Here is a 25239-nt window from a genome sequence, read left to right on the forward strand (position 1 = left end):
CCTCTCTCAATTTAATTGTGCGCTTGGATCTTTTGCTTTTAATGTTCCATACCACACCCTGCTTTTTATTGATGATCTGTGTTTTTTTTTCTCTCTCTCTCTTTCTCTCTCTCTCTCTAGCTTTTTCTAATCTGTCTTCGCCTGCTGCATTGTGTCTGAGGGAGAAGATTGCCACTTGAGGAAGAGTGTAGGGATTCCCACCCTGTTTGGGAGAGGGAGGGGGAGGAATGAGTAAGTCTTAAGATATGTGGAAAGACTGATTTCATTTTGTTCTGGTTTTTTTTTTCTGACTTGCATGGGGTGTTTTAAGCTGAGGTGTCTTGTGGCTTCTGTGACAAGACAGGAAAATAATGTAAGGAAGGTGAACATCTGTGTGTGCAAAGTTTAGAAATGTCAAGGAGCAGCCCAAAAGGTGGTGGATGGATTGATGACATAGCTGAACGACACTGAGACGGTTTTGTTTTTAAAATTTCCTTCCTATTTTTGCCTAATATATAAATATGATGGATGTTTTTAAGTATCTGTGAAACAAAATTGTGCTGATTCATTGGTTTGCTTGGATTTTTTTTTAAAAAGAAATTTTATGCAATGAACAGTGAATGGAGAAACAAGCGACTTGCTACCTCTGAGGAATATTTAATTTTAACAATGAGGCAAAGGGCAGTAGGGGAAGGGCAAGGGGGAAAGGTATATTTTTAATCGGGGTCCTAGGTAACCTGGGTAACCTGTGCCACATCAGTAACAAGTAACCAGTAGATTGAGCAATATTTCTAGTTTCAAAACATTACATTTATTGGAGACTAGTGCACCGTAGTGGTGAAGAGCATGATCCGAGACCGGAAGCTTCCAGTTTTAAGTCTCCCCTCAGCCATAAACTCTCTGGGTGGCCTTAGGCAATCTTCCTCTGCTACAGTCCCCCTATGGGGTTAATAATACTGGCATACCTTACAGGGATATTGTAAGGATTACAAAGCTAAGACGAGTGAAATGCTTTGAGGACATAGGAACCAGCTTTGTATAAATGCTAAGTATTACTATTGTGGTGACTCAAATCTCAAAAAATTCAACCCTCCCCAAAGTTGTTCTTCTGGATTTCAAACTGACTTTTTTCTATTATATTATAGCTGTCAAGGTTGTGGAGACACTTGTCAGTAATTGGTCATCTGTTTTTTGAAGTTATCACGCAAGTCATGTGTAGTGCCCTTACGGTGCATCGAAAGCTTTTTTTCCAAGCACTTTTGGAACGTTCACTGCATGGGGGGGCGGGAGGGGGTCTGTTTCCCAAAACTTTGTTCTCCTGTCTATCCTCTTTCATTTTGTTTGTTTACCAACAAGAATTGTTATTCAACAGCTGCACTCAGTATCTATTTACACGACCCACATGAAAGAACCAGCCGTGTTGAGCTTGATACCTTTCTAATGTTGTCAATTTTCAATAAAAAGTTATCCTCCCAAAAGAGAGTGTTCCCTGAGTAATGATTTGTACACATTTTATTCACAGGATTACAAGAACATTTAGTTGCCTGACAATCATATTACAAAAAATAAACTGACTATTTTGCATTTTTGTCCTTCAGAATAAGTTTGATGGCATTAACTAGCAATAACTTCAATCTAAGAAGCGTAATTCTTCCAACATGTGTCCCATTACAATTCAGAATCTACTGAAAGCCTGCTATTCATCACACTGACCTTTTCGGCACAAATCATTTAGAACAACTCCACAACACTTTTGGTCTGTGTCTTTATCACGATGTTTGTCTGCACTAACAGTTCTCTCCTCCAAACATTTTATTTTTTTGCTGACTCATTGATTTGATGCCTTGTCAGTCTGTTGCATCATTGATTCATGTAATGGTGGGTTTACTCATGAGAAAATTTATCTGCACGTAAGAGAAAATGCAAGGAGGAGAGGAGTGAGAAAAACATCCAAAAATATAAAATGCATGAAATGATGAAAACCAAGAGGCGAGGGACCCAAAAAATGGCAGGCCAGGCTCCAAGGGCAAGTTGAGTGAGGGAACAGGGGCTTGATTAACAGGCTGGCTTTTTGGAGGGGAACTATGTGATTTTCCTCCTGCATCCAAAGCAGCTAATTTTCTTGTGCAATATGCTATCTGGATCCAAATTATAATTCTGCACTAGCCACCTTGTTCTGGTGCACATTTAATTCTTCTCTGAGCCCATTAAATTGCCCATCAAACTGCTTCTGCTTGTTGTCATTACTAAAGCACAGAAGAATCAGCTTTGATTGTATGGGTGGGAGTAAACGCTCGCTGTTCCTCATTCCAAGGAATCACAAATGGAAACTTCTAGGAAGCTCAATACTGGTGACTGCAGCTTTGGGGGAGGTGACTGCTTTTTGCTATGAAGAAACAGGGCTAAGTTGCTTTGGGGTTTTGTTCCCGTCCCGTCCCAATCAATGGCTGAACAGTATACACCTACAATATTCCCTTTCCAAATGCCATCTTTTCCCCCACTTACCAAAGGACATCCTTCAACAGATGGTGTTGCGGCCTGTTAACAGGACAGGAAGGAAGGACGTTCGTACCTAAGGAATTAATTTAGGGTGGTTTTTTTTCTTTTTTGCCTTTGCAGATCTGGAACTGTCCAAGGTGGCTTACACTCTGTACAACATAATTACGATAGTAAAAATATTTAAAAGACCACTGATTTAAAATTGATAGTTCAAAATCCATAGTTTGAAACCAAAATTGCATTAATTTGAAGCCTGCAAAATGGAAAGATGCAGAAGGCCTGTAATGTCTGGGGGTGGATAGCGGACAGGATATCCCAAAGACTGTGGGTTATCAAGAGGGCCCACATGTAGGCACACTTCTGTTATAGGTGCTCTCTTAGCACTTAGGGTCTCCAAAGATTATCTTTGTAAGTGGTAAGCCATACCAGAGAAAGAGGAGCCCATCAGGTACCCTGGCCCAAGCCATTTAGGCTTCAAAGATGAAGACTCACATTGAGTATTGGACCGAGAAACACAAAGGGAGTCAACATAGCTGGTATAAAAGTGCTGATATACATTCACTGCATGTGGCTGGTCCGCTAACATGATGATCAGCATATTCTCTTCTAGTTGAAACTTATGGATTGTCTTCAAAGGCTGCCCCATGTAAAGTGCTTGTTATTAGTCAGGTCAGGCTACTACTAAGATGTGTAATGCTGCTGACCGTGGAGAGTAGCTTCTACTGCACTGGGCCAGCTTTTCTACAAGCTAATATTTATATATTCTTTTCTAAAGTAAAATGGGATACACATTTCACTTTTATACTTGAGACAGTAACCATTTCCTGCCTTCAGGGGTTTTGCTTTTGTTTTGTTCTAAGTTAGACTCCTGCTTGGAACAAGGAGAGTCCAAAGCAACGAGTCTTGCACAGATGCAAGAGGTACCCTCCTCAGAAGGCAGATAATCCTGCTGCATCTCTGTCTCATGGTTGATTTCTCCAGTAGCTGACAATGGGAAGGCTGAAATCATGCAGAGATGCTGCTGATACACTCCTGACATTCCACAGCTGAAAACACAGTCTGATAGCACCACCAAATGGCTTCCAGCTACGTATTGGTGAAGGATCTTTTCTGCAAGCTGCAGCCAGTATTCGTACAGGGTTCCCAAGAAGGGCTTGTGCTGCTTGATGAAACAAGGAAGTGGTAGTAAATTGACCATAACATTTTTTTGAAGTTTCTTGAAACTCCCAGCATTTGTGCTTTTTATAAACAATGTTTTTAATGCATTCTTCACTTTATCAAGAAGCGAGAAGTTCCAATTACAGCACTTGCTCAGAAGCTTCCCTTGAGTTGGAAAGGTATCCTTGCTTTTTTCATAACATTTGCTGTATTACAAATGTAGCAATAGAGGTAACTCAACCCAGATTCTGCAGGCACCTTAAGGCTAACCTAGTTTATCCCAGCACAAATTTTCATGAGTCAAAGCTCTCCAACGCATCTGAAGAACTGAGCGTGCACATATAAAAAGTTGTGCTGCAAAACATTTGGTTAAGATATCACTGGACTTGGGATTTATTTTGCTGTTGCAGTATAGGCTAACGTGACTGGAATCATCACATCAATATAGTAATTGGAAGAAGAGAGGGACTCTGACATGTTTCCCTGCCTCAGATATCAAGAGAGACCCTAAGGTCCTTCTGATAATTTGCAGCTCTTTGAACGCCCTAAATTCAACCTTTAAATACCCACTCACCCACCCTCTACTCAGCTGAGAGGGGCCACCTCCTCCAAACTCTATGAGTACTTCAATAGAGTCATCAGGAGGATTATCTTCTAAAAATTAGTGTCCATTAGGAACACCAATAATCCTCATAGGTCTAGCTCTCACCACGGATATTGCTTTAGGTCAAGCTCAAAAGGACAGATGAGACCCATTCAGCATCATCAGACAGCAAACCCACAACATTATTCTTTTATTACAGGATAATCACACACATTCTGTGACATTTGCTATCTTGATAGGTGGTGGCGTTGTGGTGTAAGGAAGCAAAATCATTCCAGAGCACATACCATGAATGGTGGGGTTTTGTAAACGTCCCTAATACTTCCCCTAAGTGCAGTGATTTACTAGGTAGGAGTGGTAATTAGCACAATTGGCTTCTTCTACAGGCAGGTATTTCCCAGACAGGTAGGCTTGCCAACCTCCAGGTGATGACTGGAGATTTTAGAATAAAGTTGATTTGTGTTGCAAAAACGTGAAATTATTTAAATTCTTAAAAAGGTGAAAGGAAGTTAAAGGGGAAAACTACAAGTGAGACTGTGTTTCGGTCTATAGAACTAAAGAGTTTCCCAACGACCCACTTTAGCAAAAAACACACAAAAAGACTGGCAATTTCACTCTATACCCCTCAACACTCGCTGCCTTTGGGGTGGGAGTGGAGGCAAAAAACTCCTCCACTCACCTGCTCGGGCAGGCTCAGGTGTCTCCAGCGGCTTGACTACGGAGGCCGCCCAGAGGACAGTGCAGGGGTCTCCCAGAGATGAGGAGCAGCAGCTGCTGCATGCCTTCCTCCCGTCCTCCTCCTGCGGAATGAGCAAAGGGGCAGACAAGATCAGCCCCATGCATGCCTCCCTTTCCCGGGATCGGAACTACCCCCACCCAGCAGCTGCCCCCTCCTCCTGCCCCCTTGCAAGCGACGGACCCACCCGCAGGACCAACCAGCCGAGCGCTCCTCCATTGTCAGCCCCTCCTCGTCCACCAGGGCCAGCGAGGGAGGGAGGGGGGCCAGAGTGCCCCCAGTGACAACGAGGAACTTCCAGCAGCAGCAGTTCCTTAAAAACAAGCAGACTTAATGGAGCTTTTCCCCACTCTATTAACTTTTCGTGGGAAGGTTCTTTCTTTTTTTTTGCGACGGATAGCCGAATTAAAAAAATAAAACCCCGCATGCTGAAAGTGGTACAGCCCACTCCATCGCTCTTTGCAGAGCTGTCCTTCTGCCACTTCCTTCTGCCGCACGGGGAGACTCGGGGACTTCTCACCCAGGAGTGTGTCAGTTTTTTTCCCCTACGGAAAGCGCCTGCTTATGAGGTCCTCCTCGCCAGGTGGCGCTGTCTTACTAAGGACGCACCTACTGAGCTTCCACTTTCTCGTCCACCCCGACCTTTAGAGGAAGTCTCGCGTGCGCTTGACGCTCGTTCCCACCCACGTGAGCTGAGTGTAACAAGAAAAAAGGTTATATTGTAGCAGCGGGGGAAGAACGGGGGTCCGTGACACGTGTGAAAGGGGGTGGCCGCACCCGTGCGTGGTGGAGGGTATATCCCGCTTGCTAAATCCGGATCCAAGAATCCGGATCCTGGTGCCGGCCGTTCTCGAGCCACCTTCCGCTGCTTGGAGTACCGGCTCTGGTTGGGCCCCCTCCAGCAAGGCCGGCCGAGCCCATGGCTGGCGGAGGGTGGCCGGTGCCCGGCGGCGGTTTCTTGTCCCCTCGGCCCCCGCCGCCTCCTTCCCAGCCGGAGCAGCCGGTGCCGGTTGCTGCGGCTTCGGCGGTACAGCCCGATCTGGACCAGTGGAGGCAGTACCAGGAGAGCGATCGGCACTGGGGGCTGCGCAAGCAGTTCATTCTCCGCAACCTACCTGACTACCCGGGTGCGGGTATCGAGAAGCTGCTGTCGTTCTCCCAGGTCTGGACCAACCACATCTTCATGGGATGCAGGTGAGAGGAGATGCTTCATTTCACATTTTAAAAAACCGGTCAGACACACAAGATCGGGGGCATTGTTTGGGTGATGCGTGGGAGAGGGAAGGTGGGTCTCTGCCATTTGTTTGGAGATATGTCAAAATTGAGCAGGATGGAAAGGATGATATTCTATACAACTCTGAGTATATGTAGAATTCAGTGCTTCGGAACAGCTGCCGCCAGTTCTTTCCTTTGTTTCTGTCAGTCACATTTTTATTCCACTTTTTCTCCAAGGAACTCAGCATGTGGTTCGTTCTCACCCACCCCTTGATTTTATCTGCACAACAATGTTGCAAAGCAAGTTAGGCCAAACACTGGCTGGTGGGCTGTGATTTTGTGGATCACAAGCCACACAAGCATGTATCAGAAGGAGTAGACTCCAGATCACAAACATATATGCCAGAATAGTAGTCTTTTAGACTTTAAGGTACCACAGATACTTCCATTTAGTTTTGCAGTTCTGAATACAGTTGCAGTTTTTCTTATGGAAAATGAAACTGTATTGTCGAAGGCTTTCACGGCCGGAATCACTTGGGTGCTGTGTGGTTTCCGGGCTGTATGATCCTCTGAAGATGCCAGCCACAGATGCAGGCGAAACGTCAGGAGAGAATGCTGCTAGAACATGGCCATACAGCCCGGAAACCACACAGCACCCAAACGAAAATGAAACTGTTTATACTGTTAAATCCCATAAATATGCCAGAGTGTACAAGTTTATATGTTAACTGAGTTATAAATTAAGCATTTTATGTTGTTACATCAGTAAAAGACATTTAGGTTTGATAGGGAAGGAAGTATTCTTCTCAGACCCCTCCACTATACACACCAGGGGAAAAGCAGGCTTTTTCTTCAAAAATTCTGTACATTTTACTTCTCTAGTAAGGACTGAAGAAGGTGCACTAGGTGGTTCACCTATAGCAGATTCCTTGGGAACAGAAACCATACAAAGGTCTCTGTTTAACCCTTGAGCAGCAAGACACTTTGTCAGACTCCTAATGAAATTTAATCAAGATGGCAGAGGGTTCTTTATTTTTCTGGTCCATGTCATCAGTCACAGAGGTTTTCCAGTTTAGTATTCCTCTTCTGATTCCTGTTTGCAAAGGATACTTGAGAGACCTTTCATTGTAAATATTTATTGTCCCAATTTCTGTGCTGCCTTTCTGAGGCTCAGAGTTGCTCACAGCAGCATAAGTATAAAACTCCAAAAGATAAAATCAGCAGTAAAAACAGTACATCAAGAATTAATTGTAGTGCCCTGCACTAAACTTGGGACACTCAGCCAGCCAATCCAGAAGCTAGACTAAAGAGATGTGGGTTGGATTCTGAGTCGTTGTTTCCTTAATGTTACAGCAATTCTATAGCATTCCACAGGAGGAGAGGAGGGCAACTTTCATTCATTGCTGGTTCTGCCACAGACATCTCCCATTCCCTTAGATTACCTGCAGGAGAACAACTTGGAAGGGATAGGAGGCTATGGTGAAAGAGGGGGAGGTAAAGACATTGCCTTAATTTAGCATGACTCTGTTCATACTACCAAGCCTGTGTCTTTATACCCCTCTTAAAACTAAGCAATAATCCCTTGAGACTACTGTTCTCAAAATCTCGGGACAGCTGTTATGAAAACCACATTTACTACTGAGAAAGGTCTTTACTTGCTTGAAGATGGAACATGTTTTGGGAGGTGGACTGAGAAACATAATTAGCATGTAAGCTGATATAAGAAGAAACAGCCCCAGTAGTATGTGAAGCCCAGGCTGAGAGGGGCTTTTAAGTGAATAGCAGCACCTTTAGTTGGGTCATGGAGGCCCCCATCCAACTGTATTTTTCAAATAATAGTTGATATAATCCAGACTGAATTTCTTCCAGTATTCTCAAAAAGACAGCACAGCCATATTCTACACTGGTTGAAGTTACTCTTCAAGGGCAGCACCATATGTCACAGTAATCAGTAATAAAGTCCAAGTTTTTCAAAATCCCCTCTGCTTAGGAAGGGACACTCTGCATAACAAATACTTATGTGAGGGTTTTATCCATTGGCCTTGGTGCTGGTCTGAGACAGGTGTGATTCTGTTTTGTGGAGAACACTGCTGAACTTTTGTTGCTATGCTACATATATTCAGTAGACTTCTCAGGTAATGTTGCTGGTGCTGACAACACATGCTAACAGCAATGGGATGATTTTCAACAGGGCTGCACGCTTTCCTCAGCACATCAAACGAAAGCATTTTAAATGATCAGCTGGCAAGAGCTGCAAGTAACTGTTGAGCCTACATGTTCAAGATACAGTTGTTGGGGTTTTTAGCATTTTGATGTGTGTAAAATAGGAAGAGAAAAAGAAGGGAAGGCCATTCTTAACCACCAGTTTCAAACAGACAGTATTAGCTTTTGTTCATTAATCTGCCAGCTTGGTCTCACTTCCATCACTATCTCAAAAAAGCACTTACCGTATATACTCGCGGATAAGTCGAGTTTTTCAGCCCTTTTTTTAGGCTGAAAAATGCCCCCCTCGACTTATACGCAAGTCAGTGATTTCTCCCCCCCCTGCAATGCCCCCACACACACACATTTATTTTAACAAACGGAGCAGGCTTGAGAAGAGGCCTGCTGCCTGTGTTCCTTTCCAGGCTGAAACTACCTGCTGCAAACTAATGTAGTTCCCACCAAGTTGTTTGAAGCCTGGAAGGGAACACAGGCGGGCCTCTTCTCAAGCATTACTGCAGTGTGCAATGAATAGCTAGCCTTCCCTTGCTGTCAAATACAGTGTTGCTACTAGAATGACAGAATTAAACTGTAAATGCTTTAAAGTGACTGAGGATAAACAGAACCAACAGGCTTTCAAACCATCTGCATACAGCTCAGGTGTCCATCCTCTGGCTCAGGAGACTCATGGACACAGACACCCCCCTCTCCCAGCTTGTCTCCCTCTCCTCCTGTGGCTTCTTGACAGCTGTCACCAACACCCTCTGAGCTGCAGTGTTTGCCTTATTGTGTTATTATAGTGTATCAAGGTCCTGAGACCACTGACAGACTTTAAAAATCTTTAATAAATCTGTTTGTATTTATGGTGCCACAAGATTATTATTTTGTTTTTGTTGTAGTATAGCAGTAGCTGCAATAACACTACCCTTTCCTTGCTGAACTTGTAAGTTAGCTGAGAGTTCACACACTTTTCAACCATGAATGAACTCAGTTGCTTAGAGCTGTTTTCATCTTACAGTTAGCTGAAACCATTGCAAAAAAAGTTAGATTAACTGCTTTTTAATAGAGGTTAAGAGTTGAGATGGGCCTTCTGCAGTTGCTATATCAGATGCAACTCATATGCACATGTTGATTGGCTTATAGCCCAATCCAGAGCTGTCTGGCAGGCGGGGATAGCATCGCTGCCCCACTGCCTCCGAAGGGTTTCTCCGCCGTGTGGGAAGGCCACACACACACGAGAAGGAAAGAACCAGCAGACTGAATCCCCCCTGGGGATAATGGATGTACCCTTTGAAAAGCATGGCATGTGTCTAAGGCCAGTTCCACTGGCACGCAGGGGCTAGGAGGGCAGTGGAAGCCAACTATGGTCAGCTCCATCCCCTGGAACACCATTGAAATACCCATAGTCATGCCGGGGCATCTTTCTGCGCTGCCAGGGTTGAGCCGTACAATGCCTGTCAGCCCGCATATTTCTCCCCTCCACTGGAGCTGGCAGGGTAGGCACCTGCATTGCCTCAAGGCTGTGCCAACTCCTAAGGTGAGTCCACTGCCCCCTCCCCCAATTCGGCTGTTATAGGTACTTATGTTGATTATCTCATATTTACTTATAATCCAATCAGTTACTTGGATATGATCAGATTATTATAATAGATTAGATTTAGGGAAATATAAGAGTGATATTTTCCCATAAATATGCACACCTGTGACAAATCAGATTTCTGAAATTTTCAGGAGAAGTAGTAGTGAAATAACTTGGGGTTTTTTTGATAATTCATAAAAGCAGTGAGACAAAAGCTGAAAGCTGTGTTGCTTTTTAAAACTATTGCTTGCTTAATATGATTATGCAATGCTAGGAACTTTGATTATTTTAACATTCATCTTCACAGTAATTGTAGAGTTAACTTTTGCACACCTGTATTTTTTTCCCTGTCTTGCTCAATAAAACAAATCTTTTCTCAATACAGTATAAAAGTTTCTACAGGTGTTCTGTCTGGTTTGCTGGCTCTACCCCTTACTCTTTTTGTACTATCAGAGTTAAAAGTTGTAAATCACCGTTAGTTAATAAATCTTGCAGAACTCTACTTACTACACAGCTTTTGCACAGGAAAAGCCTTTAAAATTGTTAAATGCAGACCCTGTGATAGGATGCGGAAAGGAATCCCTTGTTACAGTAGTAGGCTAACTCAGCTACCCCAGTGGAATGTGGCTGAGTGAGGATTTGAATCCAAGTCAGCCTGTTCTATTCTGCACAGAATATGGACGGATGCAGATTTTCATGGAGTGATATTCTATGGATTTCAATTTACCACGCTCAATACATCATGTTGCTTCCTAGGATCCAAAGAACCCTGAATGTAGTTCTATTCAAGGGACCTGCCAGGCCTCTTTTGAAAATTAGTGTTTTAACACCAGCCTGTGATACAGTATGTGTGGGGGGAAAGAACAGGTGTTTGAAGAGAGGGAGAAACAGTATGTTGACAGAATGCCAGAAGCCAAAGCAAGTCTTTGGACCCTAGCCATTTGAACCAGATGCCACCTGATGTTTACATGAAATCACTCCAAACTTGAACGCACCCCCCTAAGAAATGTAGTCAGAAGCTCCAGAACTGCTGACCCTGTATGGTTTGATGCTTTAAGATGCTGTTGTGCCTTGGTATGGCTTAGTGTATACACCCAGCTATAAAGCTTCATGAAGGTAGGATGGTATTCCCCAACAGCAGACTGAATCATCTTCTGCTTTAAATCCAGGTACGGCTGTCAAGTTATGGAGAAAGTCCTGCAGATGGCGGAAGGGATTGACATTGGTGAGATGCCATCATTCGAGCTGGTGCCCGGTGCCAAGGCGACAAAAAGGCCACCCTCACCCTTTGTTGACTCTCCTTGCAGTGAGTATATCAGTCTTCTTGTTCCAAGCAGAGGTAGTTCTGTAGCCATAATTATTGTGTGGAAAAAATTGGAAATGTCTAGTTTGTACTATAATGGGTGGGGAGAGCTATCCATAGCTTCTTCCCTCCTGCCACTGCTTCTCTAGCACAAGGCTGTGCTCCTCAGAATCTGCCAAGCCAAACAACTGGTGCATCCGAAAGAAACAGAGGTAGAGAATCAGTCCTTGTGCTCAGCTTTCTGCTAAGACAAAGCAGGGGTCAGGATGTGCATCCACAGCAAGCATTTCCCATGTGATCTTTTCAGGGCAAGAAAGCTGCAGTCCTAGCTTGATGACTCCTGGCTTTCTATTTGTCTCTAGAGCAACACATGCAGCCAGATCTGTGCTGCTTTGCAACACACTGCTGCACTGACCCAGCTACACCTGCGGCTTTGTGTTGCCCTCTTCAGTATTCCCTTTAATGAAAAATGGCAACACAGGCAATGTGTATAGTAGGGTTAGGCAACCCCTGGCACATGTGCTAAGCAGTGATGCCAGACCATTTTGCTCAGCATTCAGGGCCAGTTTTCCACCAAGCAACTGAGGTGAGCCCCCGAGGTGGGTTCAGTTTGCTCTCAGGGTATTTGGCCAACTGCAACCTTCCTCCATCCCCATGGTCAGTAACTGTCCCAATAGCATCTTTAGAGGTAGGCACTGTGGGTTATTTTGACACTCAGGGTCAAAAGGGACTTATCCCAGGGGCACTGGCCCCATTCCCCCAGACAGCTGCCAATGCTTTTTAATTCCACCCTCCCTAAAGTTTCTAGTCCTTGTGGCTGAACCGAATGCACGTTTTCTCTGAATGTTGTGAACTTACATTCCATAGGTTCTGAACCTCCAAGAAAACAGCCTCCCAAATTCCGTGTCAGACCTCGATTCGAGCCCATACATTTTGTAGCCAGCAATACAAAAGATGGAGAAAAGCCTTCCGAAAACCAAACCAAGGATGTCACTGAGAAGATCACAACCCAGCAGATACAAAACTACGCGGATCAGGTCTTCAGCAGCTTCAGTACACAGGATAGGGACTCCCAGTTTTCCAGTTCAGTGGGTTTAGGCTACACAAGTAGCCAAGCCAACCAAGCAGGAGCCAACATGGTTTCCAACAGCAAAGACTCTTCCACAAGTGCTGGGGCAACAGATTCAACCTCTCCTGCCACGCTCCAGTCCACCTCTGAAACGTTTCCCAAGTCAGTTGTGACAGCCAAGCAGTGTTTTATTAACCAACTTGTAGCAGCCGTGCGCGAGAACCTTGCGAATCCCAGCTGCCCCGATAAAGTTAACTACACTTACCTTTTGACGCGATCCATACAAGCTTGCAAGACCAATCCTGAGTATATTTATTCTCCCTTGAAAGAAATTTCTCCTGATGACCTCCCCAAGAACAAGAAACTTCTAAAAGGTTTTGCGTGTGAGGTGAGATGCCAGAATATATATCTGACCACAGGGTATGCTGGGAGCAAAAACGGTTCCAGGGACCGAGCTACGGAACTAGCAGTAATGCTGCTGCAGAAGCCTGTGGAAGTCAAAGTGGCGCAGCGGAAGTTCAAGAGCACTGTCCGTGAGGATTTGGTGGTGTGTGAAAGCGGCACGTCTCCAGAATTCCCACCAGCTCTCAAACAGTTGGATGATTTCCTTGCTGCCATGAAAGAATGCGTGCCTGGGCAGGCAAACGCTGATCCACAACAGGGCCCCAGTTCAACCAAACACTGGACTACTTTTGTCCTTACGGAAAATGCCAGTGATGCTATCGGGATACTGAACAATTCAGCCTCCTTTAACAAAATGACCATTGAATACAAATACTTCTTGATGCCCAACCACCTGTGGCGCTGCAAAGTCTATTTGCAAGATCACTTTTTAGCTGAAGGGTATGGCACCAAGAAGACCAGTAAACACGCTGCTGCAGACGAAGCCCTAAAAATTCTTCAGAAGACGCAGTCTAATGTCGGAACCACCAAGTCCGTCCAGGTTCAGAAAGTAGGCAACAGTCGACAGGTCCCTGGGAAGAAAAAAGATCTGAAGGACCTTGTTGTTTATGAGAACTCTATGAACCCCGTGTGTACGCTGAATGACACAGCTCAATTCAACAAGATGACTGTGGAGTACGTCTTTGAAAGGATGACAGGGATGCGGTGGAAATGCAAGGTGATGCTCGAGAATGAATTAATCGCGGAAGCCGTTGGAGTTAAGAAGATTGTCAAGCATGTAGCAGCCGAGGAAGCGGTGAAAGTCCTCAAAAAGACTCAGCCGACTGTTGTAAACAACCTGAAAAAAGGCACCATTGAAGATGTAATCTCAAGGAACGAGATCTGTGGTCGCTCAGCAGAAGAAGCTTTGAAACAGCAGATCAAAGAAGACAATATTGGGAATCAGATTTTAAGGAAAATGGGCTGGACGGGCGGCGGCCTGGGCAAAAGCGGGGAAGGGATTCGGGAGCCGATTGCTGTGAAGGAGCAGTTCAAACGAGAAGGACTTGGACTAGACGTTGAAAGGGGGTCAAAAATTACCAAGAAAGATATTGAACAAATCATCCAGAATTATGCCTTCTCAGACAGTAAGATTGATCTGACTTTCTCCACAGAACTGACCAATGATGAGCGTAAACAGATACATCAGATAGCCCAAAGATACGGGCTTAAGAGTAAATCCCATGGCCAGGGCCGTGATAGATATTTGGTGGTAAGCCGAAGGAGGCGCAGAGAAGACTTGTTAGACCAACTAAAACAAGATGGTCAGGTTGGCCATTATGAACTCATCATGCCCCAGGATAAATAAGGTCTGAGCATCACGGATGGCTTTGGGGGATGTCCATACACAAAATTCCCCATTAAATGGTAAGAAGGCTGCATATGATTGTGGGCTGGATTTTTGTTTTGTTCATTTAATTTCTAAAACTTATTTAGAACAAGGTTAGACTTTCAAAGTCTGTCCAAACAAACTTAGTCCAGTCTGAATAACATTAGTGCAATTCACGGTTGTATGACGTGTTAAATTGTTCCCCTCATATTCCACTATTTTGTAATAGCAACAACACATCCAGCCAAAATGAAATTTCACACCATTTTTCGGGGAAAGGAATAACTTCCTTATCTTTTTATTTTACCTTTTTAAAAATAAAAGTTTTTTAAAAATGAAAAGAGATGGCAGTATGAAGAAAAATTATATGTAAAGTTGGTATTAATAAATAGAATTTTATTTCTGGACATGCAAAGGGCATGTTTTGTACTGAAAAATTTGGTTCTTTCAAGAGGTAAAAACGTTTTTAGCATATTCAAAAGGCAACATTGTTAAAACATTATTGTTGGTTGACCGTGTTCACCTAACATTGTATTCTGCATTTGCACCATCCAAGTCTTGAAAATGGCAGAAAGCTCAGAATAAGCCAGCTTTTATCTTTAAAAAATCCAAACACCAGCCACAATGTTGGTTTCAGTGAGAGATGTTCATAACTCTCCCACTGAAGTTAATGGGCTTAGCTGTGACTGCTTCATACCCAAGTTTCTAGCTCTCAAGGCTGTTAACATGGAAAGTTTATGAGCAGTGTTCTGTGACAGGAGGGAAACAAAATAATTAAGCACAGGCAAGTGTGCTTCATCGTGACATTTTGGCATGACGTATCCTTATGTGTGTGTCGTGGAGAACAGGCACAACTATGGCTTTTTGTTTACCAGCAGGTTCTGCTTTCTAAAACAAATGAATGCACATATCATCTTAATGGTAAGATTCCACTTGAGAAGAGTTCCTCACATACCCTGTTGACCAGTGAAGTATTAAAATGAACCCTTAATTTTAGTCACTCTGGGAATGGGGCAGGTTTATTCGCTTGTTTCTCTACTTAGCTCCAATGACTTGTTTTCTTGTTTCCTTTGTGTACATGTGCTTGTATATCTCATGGGGAGAGTAACAAGTAAAAAGTTCTCTCTTGCTACATCTGTAGTTTGAGTGTGGAGTATTCTCTTTCTCAGTTTTGATGCGAAGATTTTTTTTTCTTGTTCAGAATTAGACCTGTCAGAGCTGCTTCTTGTAAAAATAGGAGTGTAAGGAAAAACTGGCTTGTTCAGAATGCAAGGAATTATACACATTCCCTCTTGGTTTTACTGCTTCCACTTCTTCATTTGGTTACTTTATCCTGTAGGGAACAATCCATTATTTTGTATCCAGGAACCTATAAAGTTGTCTCGTATCACGGCAGACCATTCTTAACTCAAAATTTTCTAGTCTGCTTAACAGTGGATGCTAACTAGAGAAAAGCTGTTCCTAACACATGCTGATATGACTCAAGTGGAAATTGAATCTGGGACTCCTTGCATGCTCAACCACTGAGTTATAGCAGGCAGTAGGATTATCACTTAATTGAAGAAATCAAATTCTAATGATATGTTGGCATAGATTCATTATGTACAAAGACATAATGAAGAACAAAACGGCACCTGCTGTATTTGAGAGAAGGGGAAAATACCTCTTCAACAGTGACATGGATTGAATGCGTTTTACATAAGTATACGTAACAAAAGATATATAATTGCCCAGTTAATTAGTTTGAGAAAGCTTAACTGGTTATTTCAGGTGGCCCACTGAAGTAGTAGCATTCAGTGGAGCCATAATCCCACATTTAGATGTAGTTTATAGCATAGTTCATAACTGTTTTCACTAAGTCATCCAGCTTCTTCCACAAGATCAATAGATGGAGAAGTAGAAACTTGTAGAGGTACAGAATACGGGAAAAATATTTGCTAGTAATAAGGATCCTCTTTAGAAGAGGCTGGAATTCCTGAAATAAGGTATCCTTGAGGTAGCAATGGCATCAAGTGGATTACTATCTGAAACCTCCACAGCAGTATTAGATCTAGAGAGGCTAGTTAAGGTGCCGTATTCTTTTCTTCCAAACTGATCAAAATGTATTCCTGCATATTGTTTTGCTTAGGAGCTGCTTGCTACCAGCAGATCCCCCTCCACATAGGTGCTGAAGGTAGACAATACTGGCCTAGGTCCCAGAGACAAGCTTTACCTTTCATGGAAAAAAACACAGTTAGATCCAGCTACTTGGTAACATGCGACACAAATGGCAATCAACTCTTTACTTAACCAAATGTTTTGAGAATGTGACAAAGAAGGGCAGCATAGGAAGACTTAACTCTTCCGGAAATGTGTCAAAAGCACAGGGACAAAAACCCAGGCATATACCTTTCTGAGCTGCTATATTAAATATTTCAACCCTACTGCTTTATTTTGCATGATGACATAAGGGTTAGCTTTCTCTTAAATACTAATAAAGTGTGCTAAAAGAGTGCACAGTATTTGGTATTACTAGGGAAAAAAATAAGAGTCCATAAGGCACATAGAGTCCTTGATTAATATCAACTTAGACTTAGGAAAATCTTTGTTCATGACTACAAGTACACATTTTGCCTCTTTAAACAGTAAGCACTTAAGGTTACACATTTATTTACAAGTAATTGAAAAATGTACAGTTTCTTACATGGGTTACTTGTGCAAAGTTGTACTCAACAGATCAATGTATACACAGAAGACATTGGAAGAGCAGACAAACACACTGATCAGTCTCCTCCCACACTGCTGCTTAAGGTATCCAAATGTACAAACTCAGCTTTACAAAAATGCTTTTTCAAAGACTGAACAGCTTTGTAAAAGGGCAGGGAGAGAGAAGAGAACAAAGCATGCAGCAAGTAGCACTTGTGAACTTCCTACTATTTTCAACAGAAAGCAAAGTGGCCGGGGCTAGTTATCCCATTAACACACATAAGGATTAAAATCTCAAAGAAAAGTCAGTTTTCAAAAGACTGTTTTCTCTACACTCTTACTAGTGGCCAAATTATTTTCATATCTAGTAAATTCACCCTTCAATGTAGCCATACTCAAGGACTCGATGATAATTAGCGATATCCTACAGAAGGATACGTTGTACTTAACCTTGAATATGCTACCTCCCTACAGTAATTGATCACTTTGTACATGACCCGTACAAGCAGAGAGCAACCCCATCCCCCTCGCTATCTCCGTTTGAAATGGAATCTGATTTTGCAACTGCAAATACGTTATCACGTTGCTTGACAGGGAAAAAAATCCAGTAAAAGAATGAGAAACAGCAGGAAAGTTAGTTGTTCACATAATACTTACAGATGCAGTGAAGATGATACCAGCAGCTAAATGACCAGCCTGGACAGATCAGCACTTGAGTCATAGTTAAAAATGTATATTGTATATAAACATCCCTTTTTTTAAATCAAGCTACACATAAGCATCACTGTGTATAACACAATTACAATTAAAAGCTTAGTGTACACTACAGAAATGCACAATACTGCCCTAAGACTGGAGATGGAATTCGGCCTCAGCAATTCTTTTACAAGTAACCCAAGTACAGTACATTTGACCTCAAAGGGGAGGGAAGGGGTGCTTTCTGATGTCCAAGGAGAAAGAAGCTTCAGCGAGGGTGGGTGGCAACAGCACAACAGCTATTTTGCTTTCAAAGTAAATGCAGTGATGCTAGGAGGAGGATGACTCAGACACTTCATACATATATTTTCCTCATCAGAGTGTTCATTTGCATCATCCAGGGTCAACAATCACGCCAACTCTGTTCTACTATTGCAGAAACCCGTTTTTCATATTCCCGCTTATTCTCTTGGTATAGCTGAGCTGCCTGGCTGTTTGCTGGACTGTTTGGATTAGGCTCATCCAGTAAAGACTGTTTTGAAAAGAAAAGAGGGGTCAGGCTTTAGCAGGGGATTTTACATTCTGGCTGGTGAGGGAAACTCAAGAGAAACATTCAGCAGCAAACGAAGCTGTGTGTATGTCAATGTCTCATATGTTAGACACCCACACGCTCTACTCTCAACACTAGTAACTAAGCGGCATGTCATGCAATCAACGCCCCACCACAAACACAACATGCAGACTACCTGGAACACAATTCAGCCTTATGTCTGGATTAGGATCTTTCACAGTAATGCATGTGTGTGTAAGATCTTCCTTTGTAAGATTATGCCAAGGACATTAATGGATGAATGATCTATTAGGCCACAAGTCTTTTATGCTAAATGGCTTATAATTCTTTTAAATGGTTAGGAATCAGAACTCTGCTAGTGTAGTATCACACAGTATAGGTGGACAGCCATGTTAGTTCGTAGTACAGTAATACAAAATTTGGCCCATTATGCACAAGGTGTCTGCTGCGCAGTGGGGGGGTGAATGTCCATTGCAGCAAGATTTCTCGTATGGTTATATTTCCCCGAGGCCTGTTTTCAATTTCCATTCTGCCCACACCAAGCAACACCACTTCTAGCGCAACTTTAATTTTCTTCGCCCCCAGAGAAGGGAGATTTGCCGTTGAAGACAGCTTTGCCCCAGACATCTTCCCTCCACCCACCCCTTCCACTCCCTGGCACTCCTGTGTACTCCTCTCTCCTTCCCCCTTTTCAGATTTATTACTTCAATTTATGTTATTTATTATATCAGTATACTAATATAAACAGAATCATTGCAAAATCGCTATCTTTTACTGCATTTGAAAACTTCCAAAAGGCAGATCAGCCATTTTCCCTTGCTTCCAGAGCCATTGCAATTAACAACAGCGGGGAAGGGGATGTCTGTAGGATGAATTACAAAAATTTCTCTCTTTTCCAATGGGAGAGTGTGTGTTGGGGGGGGGGGGGGATATCAGTTCTAGGATATGGTCCTTTTTTTCAGCAGAGTGTGGTTCATGGAACTGCTTTGCAGGGGTTATTTTTGAAAAGGAACTACAATATCGATAGAACTGCAATTACAGATATACCAATATAACTTCAATTTAAAGGGCTTTAACAAAGCCTTTTCTCTTGCAACTGCTGGGTGCGATGAGATCTGTGCTTTTAATGGAGTTGATGGATGATGTTAAGAAAACCAGGAAAAGCAGAGGCCCGCTGAGACTTCAGCAAGCAAGCTGCAGAGCAGGCAGTGAATGCCTCTTCACGTGTAACAGGGAAATGTGAGGAGACCACACTACAGCTCTACTGCAAAGAGCCCTAAGGTAAGCGTTCCATGCATAATGGGCCTTTAAGTCCAGTAGCACCTTAAAGATAAATAAAGTTTTCCAATGAAATGTTCACTGAATCAAAACTCGCTTCATCAGATACTTACAAGACCAAATATCTGCCAACGTGAGCTCTGACTAATGAAAGCTTGTACTATGGAACATTTTGTTTGTCTTCATTGTGCTAATGGACTCAAATTTTGTTCTCATGCAATACAGTTTCTATAGTCATGTGGGTACATAAACAGAACCCAAACTTTACTGGCAAGTTATTATCAATACTGCTAATGTTACCTGTATGGATGTTAAGATGGACGACACATCATAAGTAGGACTCCAACGATTCTGAAGAATATCCAGACATATACTACCATCTGCATAGACTACAAAAGGAAATTAATTGGTTTCATAACAAGATGCAATCACTAATTTTGTTTATTGCTAGCTGCCATTTACAGTTCACTGCCAAGATGGGATGCATAAACATCTAATATCACCCACGCAGCATATATCTGAGAGCTTGATCAATTATCTGATTGCCATGTAAGTTATAGAAAAAGCCCAGGAGATTTGTAAATTCTTTGTAACCTCAGTTATGATAATGAAGGTAGTCACATCACTGTACCCCAAGGAAGGATTAAGTAGCATGAACACATTTCCTTTGAAAGGCCTATGCCAGTAACTGAAGTTTACCTTAACCCCAAGACAGGAACACTATTTAAAATAAAACCTTCAACAGCTAATTTATTAAAATATTAGCAGCAGGAAGAGAGTCAGAGCTAATTTGTTCTGTTTTGTTTGTGACTGCACAGCCCCCAAACATCTAGTATTTTACTGTTAAGGCTCCATGACAAGTTATACAGCTGAAATATCAAAAGGAATTAAACCCAAAACTGAGATGATGTATAATAATTTAGATTTAATTGAATCAAAGGCATTTACTGTTAATATTAAGGAACTTCATCTCAGAGAATGGAGGAGTCAATGCAATGTAGCGTTTAATACATGAGACATTTCGCAACTAAGTGGGATGAGATTTTCAGAGACACAACTTTAAGAGAAACATGGCTATAAAATACAATCAGTAAATCTGGTCTATTTTTATTTACATATCACTGTATTTCAGATGTACACATACCATTTGGATGAAACATTTTAGACACAAATCTAACAGTAGGTGGCTTGTTTGGATATTCTTCTGTAAATTCTATTGTAAGCTTGAAAGTTCCTGCAATTGAGAGAAAAGTTCTAAGTATCTTTTCCAGAGTGACTGTGCTTTACAAGTGAGCTTTCCCTGAGCACAACTGACGGTAGCCCTAAATGTCGAAGCCACAGACCTATTAAGAATTCCCTCTAAATGGCAGTCAAAGCACAATGGTGGAAGAGCCATTTCCTGTTTGCACAATTAATTAGATAAGGATACATTGCTCCTGAACATGGAGCTTCCACAGTTGCCTGAATAAGTTTTGTATAATGATACAAACAAGCAGCAGTTATATTTATATAGTAAATTAATTTGCAAGCTTGTATTTCAGCCATTGAAGCTTCTTCTCCCCACTAACTTATTGTCCTTTCCAGAAATTAACCTGCAACTTTTCCATGAAGGGTGAGAGGAGGAAGCAATTTACACTGAAGTTGGTTGGTTGCCAAATGGTAAAACAACCTCCTATAGCCATATTTGCCTGGAGACCAAGTAGTATTTATTAAGCCTCATAAACATCACCAGCATTCCTGTCAATGCAGGGGAGTATTTCAGCCTAAATCCTGGCTTCCATATACACGCACACAAATGCAGTATACTGATAAATCTGCTGAACAGAACTTAGCTGTGCTTCTATATGTACTAACCTAGCAGCAATTTCCATTGTGGGACTGACTTACAAGTAAAAATGCATGACATCACGTAGCCCATTTGTAAGCATATTAAACACATGGGTAATAGCATCTTTTTCTATAATAAAAATTATGTTATAGCATTTTGATGTGGAATGGATTATACAAACTTTTTGTTCCACTTGTTACATTAGAGAATGGTATTTTCAAACACTTACCATCTTCAAAAGGGGTTCCCTCAGGCCTGAAAGAATAGAGAGGACGTCAGCATCTCACGAATAGTTATACATCACTGAACTGGCAGTTAGCATTTGCAAGAGGATAAACTGTTTATTGTCTCCAGCACAGACACAGAGATAAGCATGAGCAAAGATTAAGGAGAAACAACCTTGATCAGACTTGCCACTTCTACATATGGGTCAGTTACTCAAGGGTCAGTTACCTACTTCTACCTTCCTGCCACAGCTAATTTTTCTCCTATCCAGGACCAAAAGCAGGACAGACCTACTATACATAAGATCACCATATCAGGGTCTCTGGTTAAAGAGCATGGTGAAGCTTTCTTAGCATTTATGGCCTGCTAGGGCTGCCTTCTCAGAGCTAATAGTATTTGCAGTCTCTAAAGAGACAAAAATATAACAATGTTGATCACATTGACTGCATTCATTATATGTGACCAGGTAAGTTCTCCAAATCAAGACAGGGATATTTGTTTCTCCTCTGATTACAGTTAAACAACATACTCTGCTGAGCACTTTCACCAGATATGCCGAAGTCTTGAAGATTTCTCACTAATGTCAGCATAAATGACATTTTAGGGAGATAACATAAGCAGTAAAACAGATTCCTACATCAAAACATGTATAGTAAATTCTGATAGTGGAAAAAGACAGAGGCAAGGGCAATAAAAAAAAACTGTTTGCCAATGTACATTTGTGCACACAAGATTAATTTCCACGAGGGACAAGCTGTGAAAGTAACATCCTTAATAACTCTGAAAAACAGACATTACCCAAGTGTTTCTCTAACCTATTACGCAAAAGCAGAAAATTAGGAGGAAAGTTTGGCATCACTGAGGCTCAGTGACAGGATAACTTGTTACTTGTATCTTAGCTTAAGTTCTCAAAACATAATAAAATAATATAAAGACTACCCCAAAGCCGACCTGGAAGCATTTACAGATCAAGAAGTAAGGAGAACCTTGAGTAGGAAAAACTTGCCTGAAGAGCCACCTCCCTGGCATTTCAGTTCTTGAAGAACCACTTTTCTGAAGTTTAGTAAAGGACTAGCTTGGCAGACCTCACTTGGGAGCACATTTCAGCACAAGAGGAAAGTCACCAGTTCTAAATGGGACTTCCTCAGGCAGCCTTAAGGCACACAGACATGCTTGGGGGTCTTTAAAAGAAAATATGTGGAACTGTGTGGTGAACTGAGGCAGTGTCATGCAATAATTAGGATTGGATCAGAATAGGCAAGACTCAGGTTCAGATCACCATTTACCCTTAAAGCTCACTTTGTGAATGACTCTGGTCCAGTTACCCTCACTCTCACCCTGAACTAATTCACAGGACTGTTGGGAGCATAAAACAGAGCAGGGGACAATCATGAACGCCACTCTGAGCTCCTCAGAGAAAGGGCAGGATAAAAATGAGAGACAGATAGACAGCAGTGGTTTTCAAACAAGTCGTCTATGAAATTTCTTCAGGGTTCAATGACAGCATTATCAATGACATCCTGAAAAGTAGTCATTTTTGTCCTTATAGTATGCACCCTCAAGAGGTTGTTAGATGCAATCCAGGCATTCTGAGTATGCAGGAGTGGGTGAGATATACTAATGTCCAACCCACTTTGGCTGCTGTGCAGTTAAAAGTGGGGCAGCCCTATATGGACTGACCGGACCTTCTTGCTAGAAAAACAGGAAACAGTTTTGATAATGACATACGTTGATTATAATTGAGAACACAGACTGATCTAGGTTTTGAAAGAGACTTTTACTAGAGCAGCGGTTTATGGCTCAGTGGTAAGGCAATTGCTGTGCACTGTATAAGTAAACACCTTCCACTGTTGAGTATCTAGTATCTCTGGTTACAAGCTCTCAGGTAAAAGATATGAGGAAGGCCTCTTTCTGCCTTACACCATGGAAAGCCACGGCCAGAGAAGAAAATGCTAAGGTTGATAGCTGAATGTTACTCACTATACAGGGTAACTTCATATGTTCAACAGAACCATCAAAACAATTTTATTGGTCCAGAAGAATTCAACACAGCTGCAACCCCTCTCTAATATGGAAACATGAATTCCATTTTGTTTTTGTTTTAATTTTTTGTCAAATTAAATTATCAAGATGGGCTAAAGAGACAAAAATAGTAAAGATGACAAACAGCTGGCAAAAGAATGGAGAATGAGAAAGCACAGATCTAACATTTCAAGTTACAGCTGTAGACGTTCAATAGAGTTGATCTGGACAGTTGCTATATAGAATAATGGGCTTAGCAGAAATTAGGAAGCCCCTAGTTTAAACTTCCCCTCAAGCTTATTAGCGGGGTTAAGGGCAACCACTCTCTCCCGCTTCAACAAAAATTGAAATAATACTACCTCACAGAGCCACTACAACATGACAACACTGCCTGTGAGGTCCTTTACACAGCTGAAAGAATACAAACGTCTATTAGCAATAATATTAGGCCGGGTAAGTGGACCAGCCTCTAGTTCGAATCCTGCTTCAGTCTCCCTCTCCCCTTATATTGTAATATGCTGTGTACTTTATAACATTAAGTTCTTCAACTACTTGACGCGCTGAGCAAATACATCAAAACAACATACTTCGAGGGGAGAAAGGAAGAAAAACAATAGGAGGAGCAACTTTGCAGGGCGAAAACTGGACTCACCCGAAGATGACCGCGTTCCAAACCATAATGTTGTTCTCGGACGGGGCTCCGCTTACTCCAGCCGGAGGATCCTCCTGTAGTCTGTTTTTGGGGGTGGGGTGGGGCGGGAAGAACATGAGAAAGAGGTGGGGACCGAAGGAGTCTCGCTTTCCACCCAATGGGCGCAAATGACGTAACCCCCCACCCGATTTGGCTTTCATCCCCTAACATGCGCAAGCAGCGCAACCGCAAGAACTAAGAGCGTGGATCTGACGCTACGCCAATGGCGTAGCGCTCCCTCTGCCGCCGCCATGTTGGATCGCCTCACCTCTCCCCCCCCCCCCCACCCGGTTCCCTCAGCTTTACCTTTTGAAGTCCCGCATAAGGCGCCTCCGGGCCGGCGTGGACATTACGGGGTTAGCGGTTATAAATCACTCATACACCGAATCGGGGAAGGCAGGTTCGAAGGAGGCGAGAGCGGCGACCGGACGGACGAGGCGGCAGGAGCTGGTTCCGAGTGAGGTGGCGGCTACCGTGCGATAGCGGGCACTACCACTGCGCTTCGCTAAGAAGGGGGGGAGCAAGAACTCATCCGGCGCTTTAACGACGGCAGGGGTCGCGACTGTTGGGCGGTACCGGACTGTACCACGGATTTAATGTGGAAGAGGAAGAGCTCGGACCAAGACGGCCTTTGAACCAGCTGAACCAGCTGGGGCTGTACCACTATATAAACTACAGGGGGAGGGAGGCGGTGCATAAGGAAAAGGGGCTGAGACTATTTTTCCTCGACCGAAAAGGCTCCGCCCTTAAGAACAGGGCGTATTAAAGGAACCGTAGGGGAGAGTTTCTTACTGGTCGGTAAATGATGAGTGGCCCCGCCTCTGGGCGGGGCTTACTTTGGCATTACAACACTTCTTTGCAGGTAGCTCCTGTGGACGCATGCTGGGAAAGAAAAGCCGGAATATTTAGTGAGGTTTGTAGTGCTGTCCTAGGCAAAGGCCCCTTCTGCACATGCTTTCAATCCACTTTCAATCCACTTTGCAGCTGGATTTTACTGTGCGGAATAGCAAAACCCACTTGTGAACAATTGTGAAAGTGGACTGAAAGTGCATTATTCTTCATGTGCGGAAAGATTATGCATGATGAACAGTGCTGGAGAATGTGTGCACTGGTCTGGGTTATCTTGGC

The 25239-nt window shown here is 42.8% G+C and overlaps 3 protein-coding genes across 3 annotated transcripts in view; 2 read left to right on the plus strand and 1 right to left on the minus strand.

Annotated features, from left to right (window-relative positions):
- The window catches only part of SEPTIN6 (septin 6), a 54658-nt gene extending 53201 nt beyond the window's left edge, over positions 1 to 1457 (plus strand). The window contains exon 10 of the mRNA XM_048513622.1: positions 121 to 1457. Coding sequence (XP_048369579.1) covers positions 121 to 130 — 10 coding nt within the window. The 3' untranslated portion in view covers positions 131 to 1457. The remainder of the gene's footprint in view (positions 1 to 120) is intronic.
- Positions 1458 to 5637: 4180 nt separating this feature from the next.
- Positions 5638 to 15255, plus strand: NKRF (NFKB repressing factor). The gene is made up of 3 exons (XM_048514103.1): positions 5638 to 6170; positions 11142 to 11278; positions 12143 to 15255. Exons 1-3 carry the CDS (start codon positions 5896 to 5898, stop codon positions 14092 to 14094), a joined length of 2364 nt encoding a protein of 787 aa, XP_048370060.1. The 5' UTR covers positions 5638 to 5895; the 3' UTR covers positions 14095 to 15255.
- Positions 15256 to 16747: 1492 nt separating this feature from the next.
- On the minus strand, positions 16748 to 24796 carry UBE2A (ubiquitin conjugating enzyme E2 A). The gene is made up of 6 exons (XM_048514105.1): positions 24418 to 24796; positions 24073 to 24153; positions 21403 to 21428; positions 20490 to 20579; positions 19646 to 19734; positions 16748 to 18028 (listed from the first exon to the last, which is right to left on the minus strand). The coding sequence occupies exons 1-6, from the start codon at positions 24459 to 24461 to the stop codon at positions 17900 to 17902; spliced, it is 459 nt and encodes a 152-aa protein (XP_048370062.1). The 5' UTR covers positions 24462 to 24796; the 3' UTR covers positions 16748 to 17899.
- Positions 24797 to 25239: the final 443 nt, after the last annotated feature.

The sequence above is a fragment of the Sphaerodactylus townsendi genome, linkage group LG13 (genome assembly GCF_021028975.2).
Source record: "Sphaerodactylus townsendi isolate TG3544 linkage group LG13, MPM_Stown_v2.3, whole genome shotgun sequence".
NCBI classification, from domain to species: Eukaryota; Metazoa; Chordata; class Lepidosauria; order Squamata; family Sphaerodactylidae; genus Sphaerodactylus; species Sphaerodactylus townsendi.

What these genes read in the sequence shown, in the direction of transcription:
- UBE2A (XM_048514105.1), bottom strand. Translation starts at nt 24,461, where the DNA reads ATGTCCACGCCGGCCCGGAGGCGCCTTATGCGGGACTTCAAAAG. An exon ending in GGGAACCCCTTTTGAAGATG is followed by an intron (nt 20,580 to 21,402) that starts GTAAGTGTTTGA and finishes TCTCAATTGCAG; the next exon opens with GAACTTTCAAGCTTACAATA. An exon ending in CCATCTTAACATCCATACAG is followed by an intron (nt 18,029 to 19,645) that starts GTAACATTAGCA and finishes TTTTCAAAACAG; the next exon opens with TCTTTACTGGATGAGCCTAA.
- NKRF (XM_048514103.1), top strand. Translation starts at nt 5,896, where the DNA reads ATGGCTGGCGGAGGGTGGCCGGTGCCCGGCGGCGGTTTCTTGTCCCCT. An exon ending in CACATCTTCATGGGATGCAG is followed by an intron (nt 6,171 to 11,141) that starts GTGAGAGGAGAT and finishes CTTTAAATCCAG; the next exon opens with GTACGGCTGTCAAGTTATGG. An exon ending in CTTTGTTGACTCTCCTTGCA is followed by an intron (nt 11,279 to 12,142) that starts GTGAGTATATCA and finishes TACATTCCATAG; the next exon opens with GTTCTGAACCTCCAAGAAAA.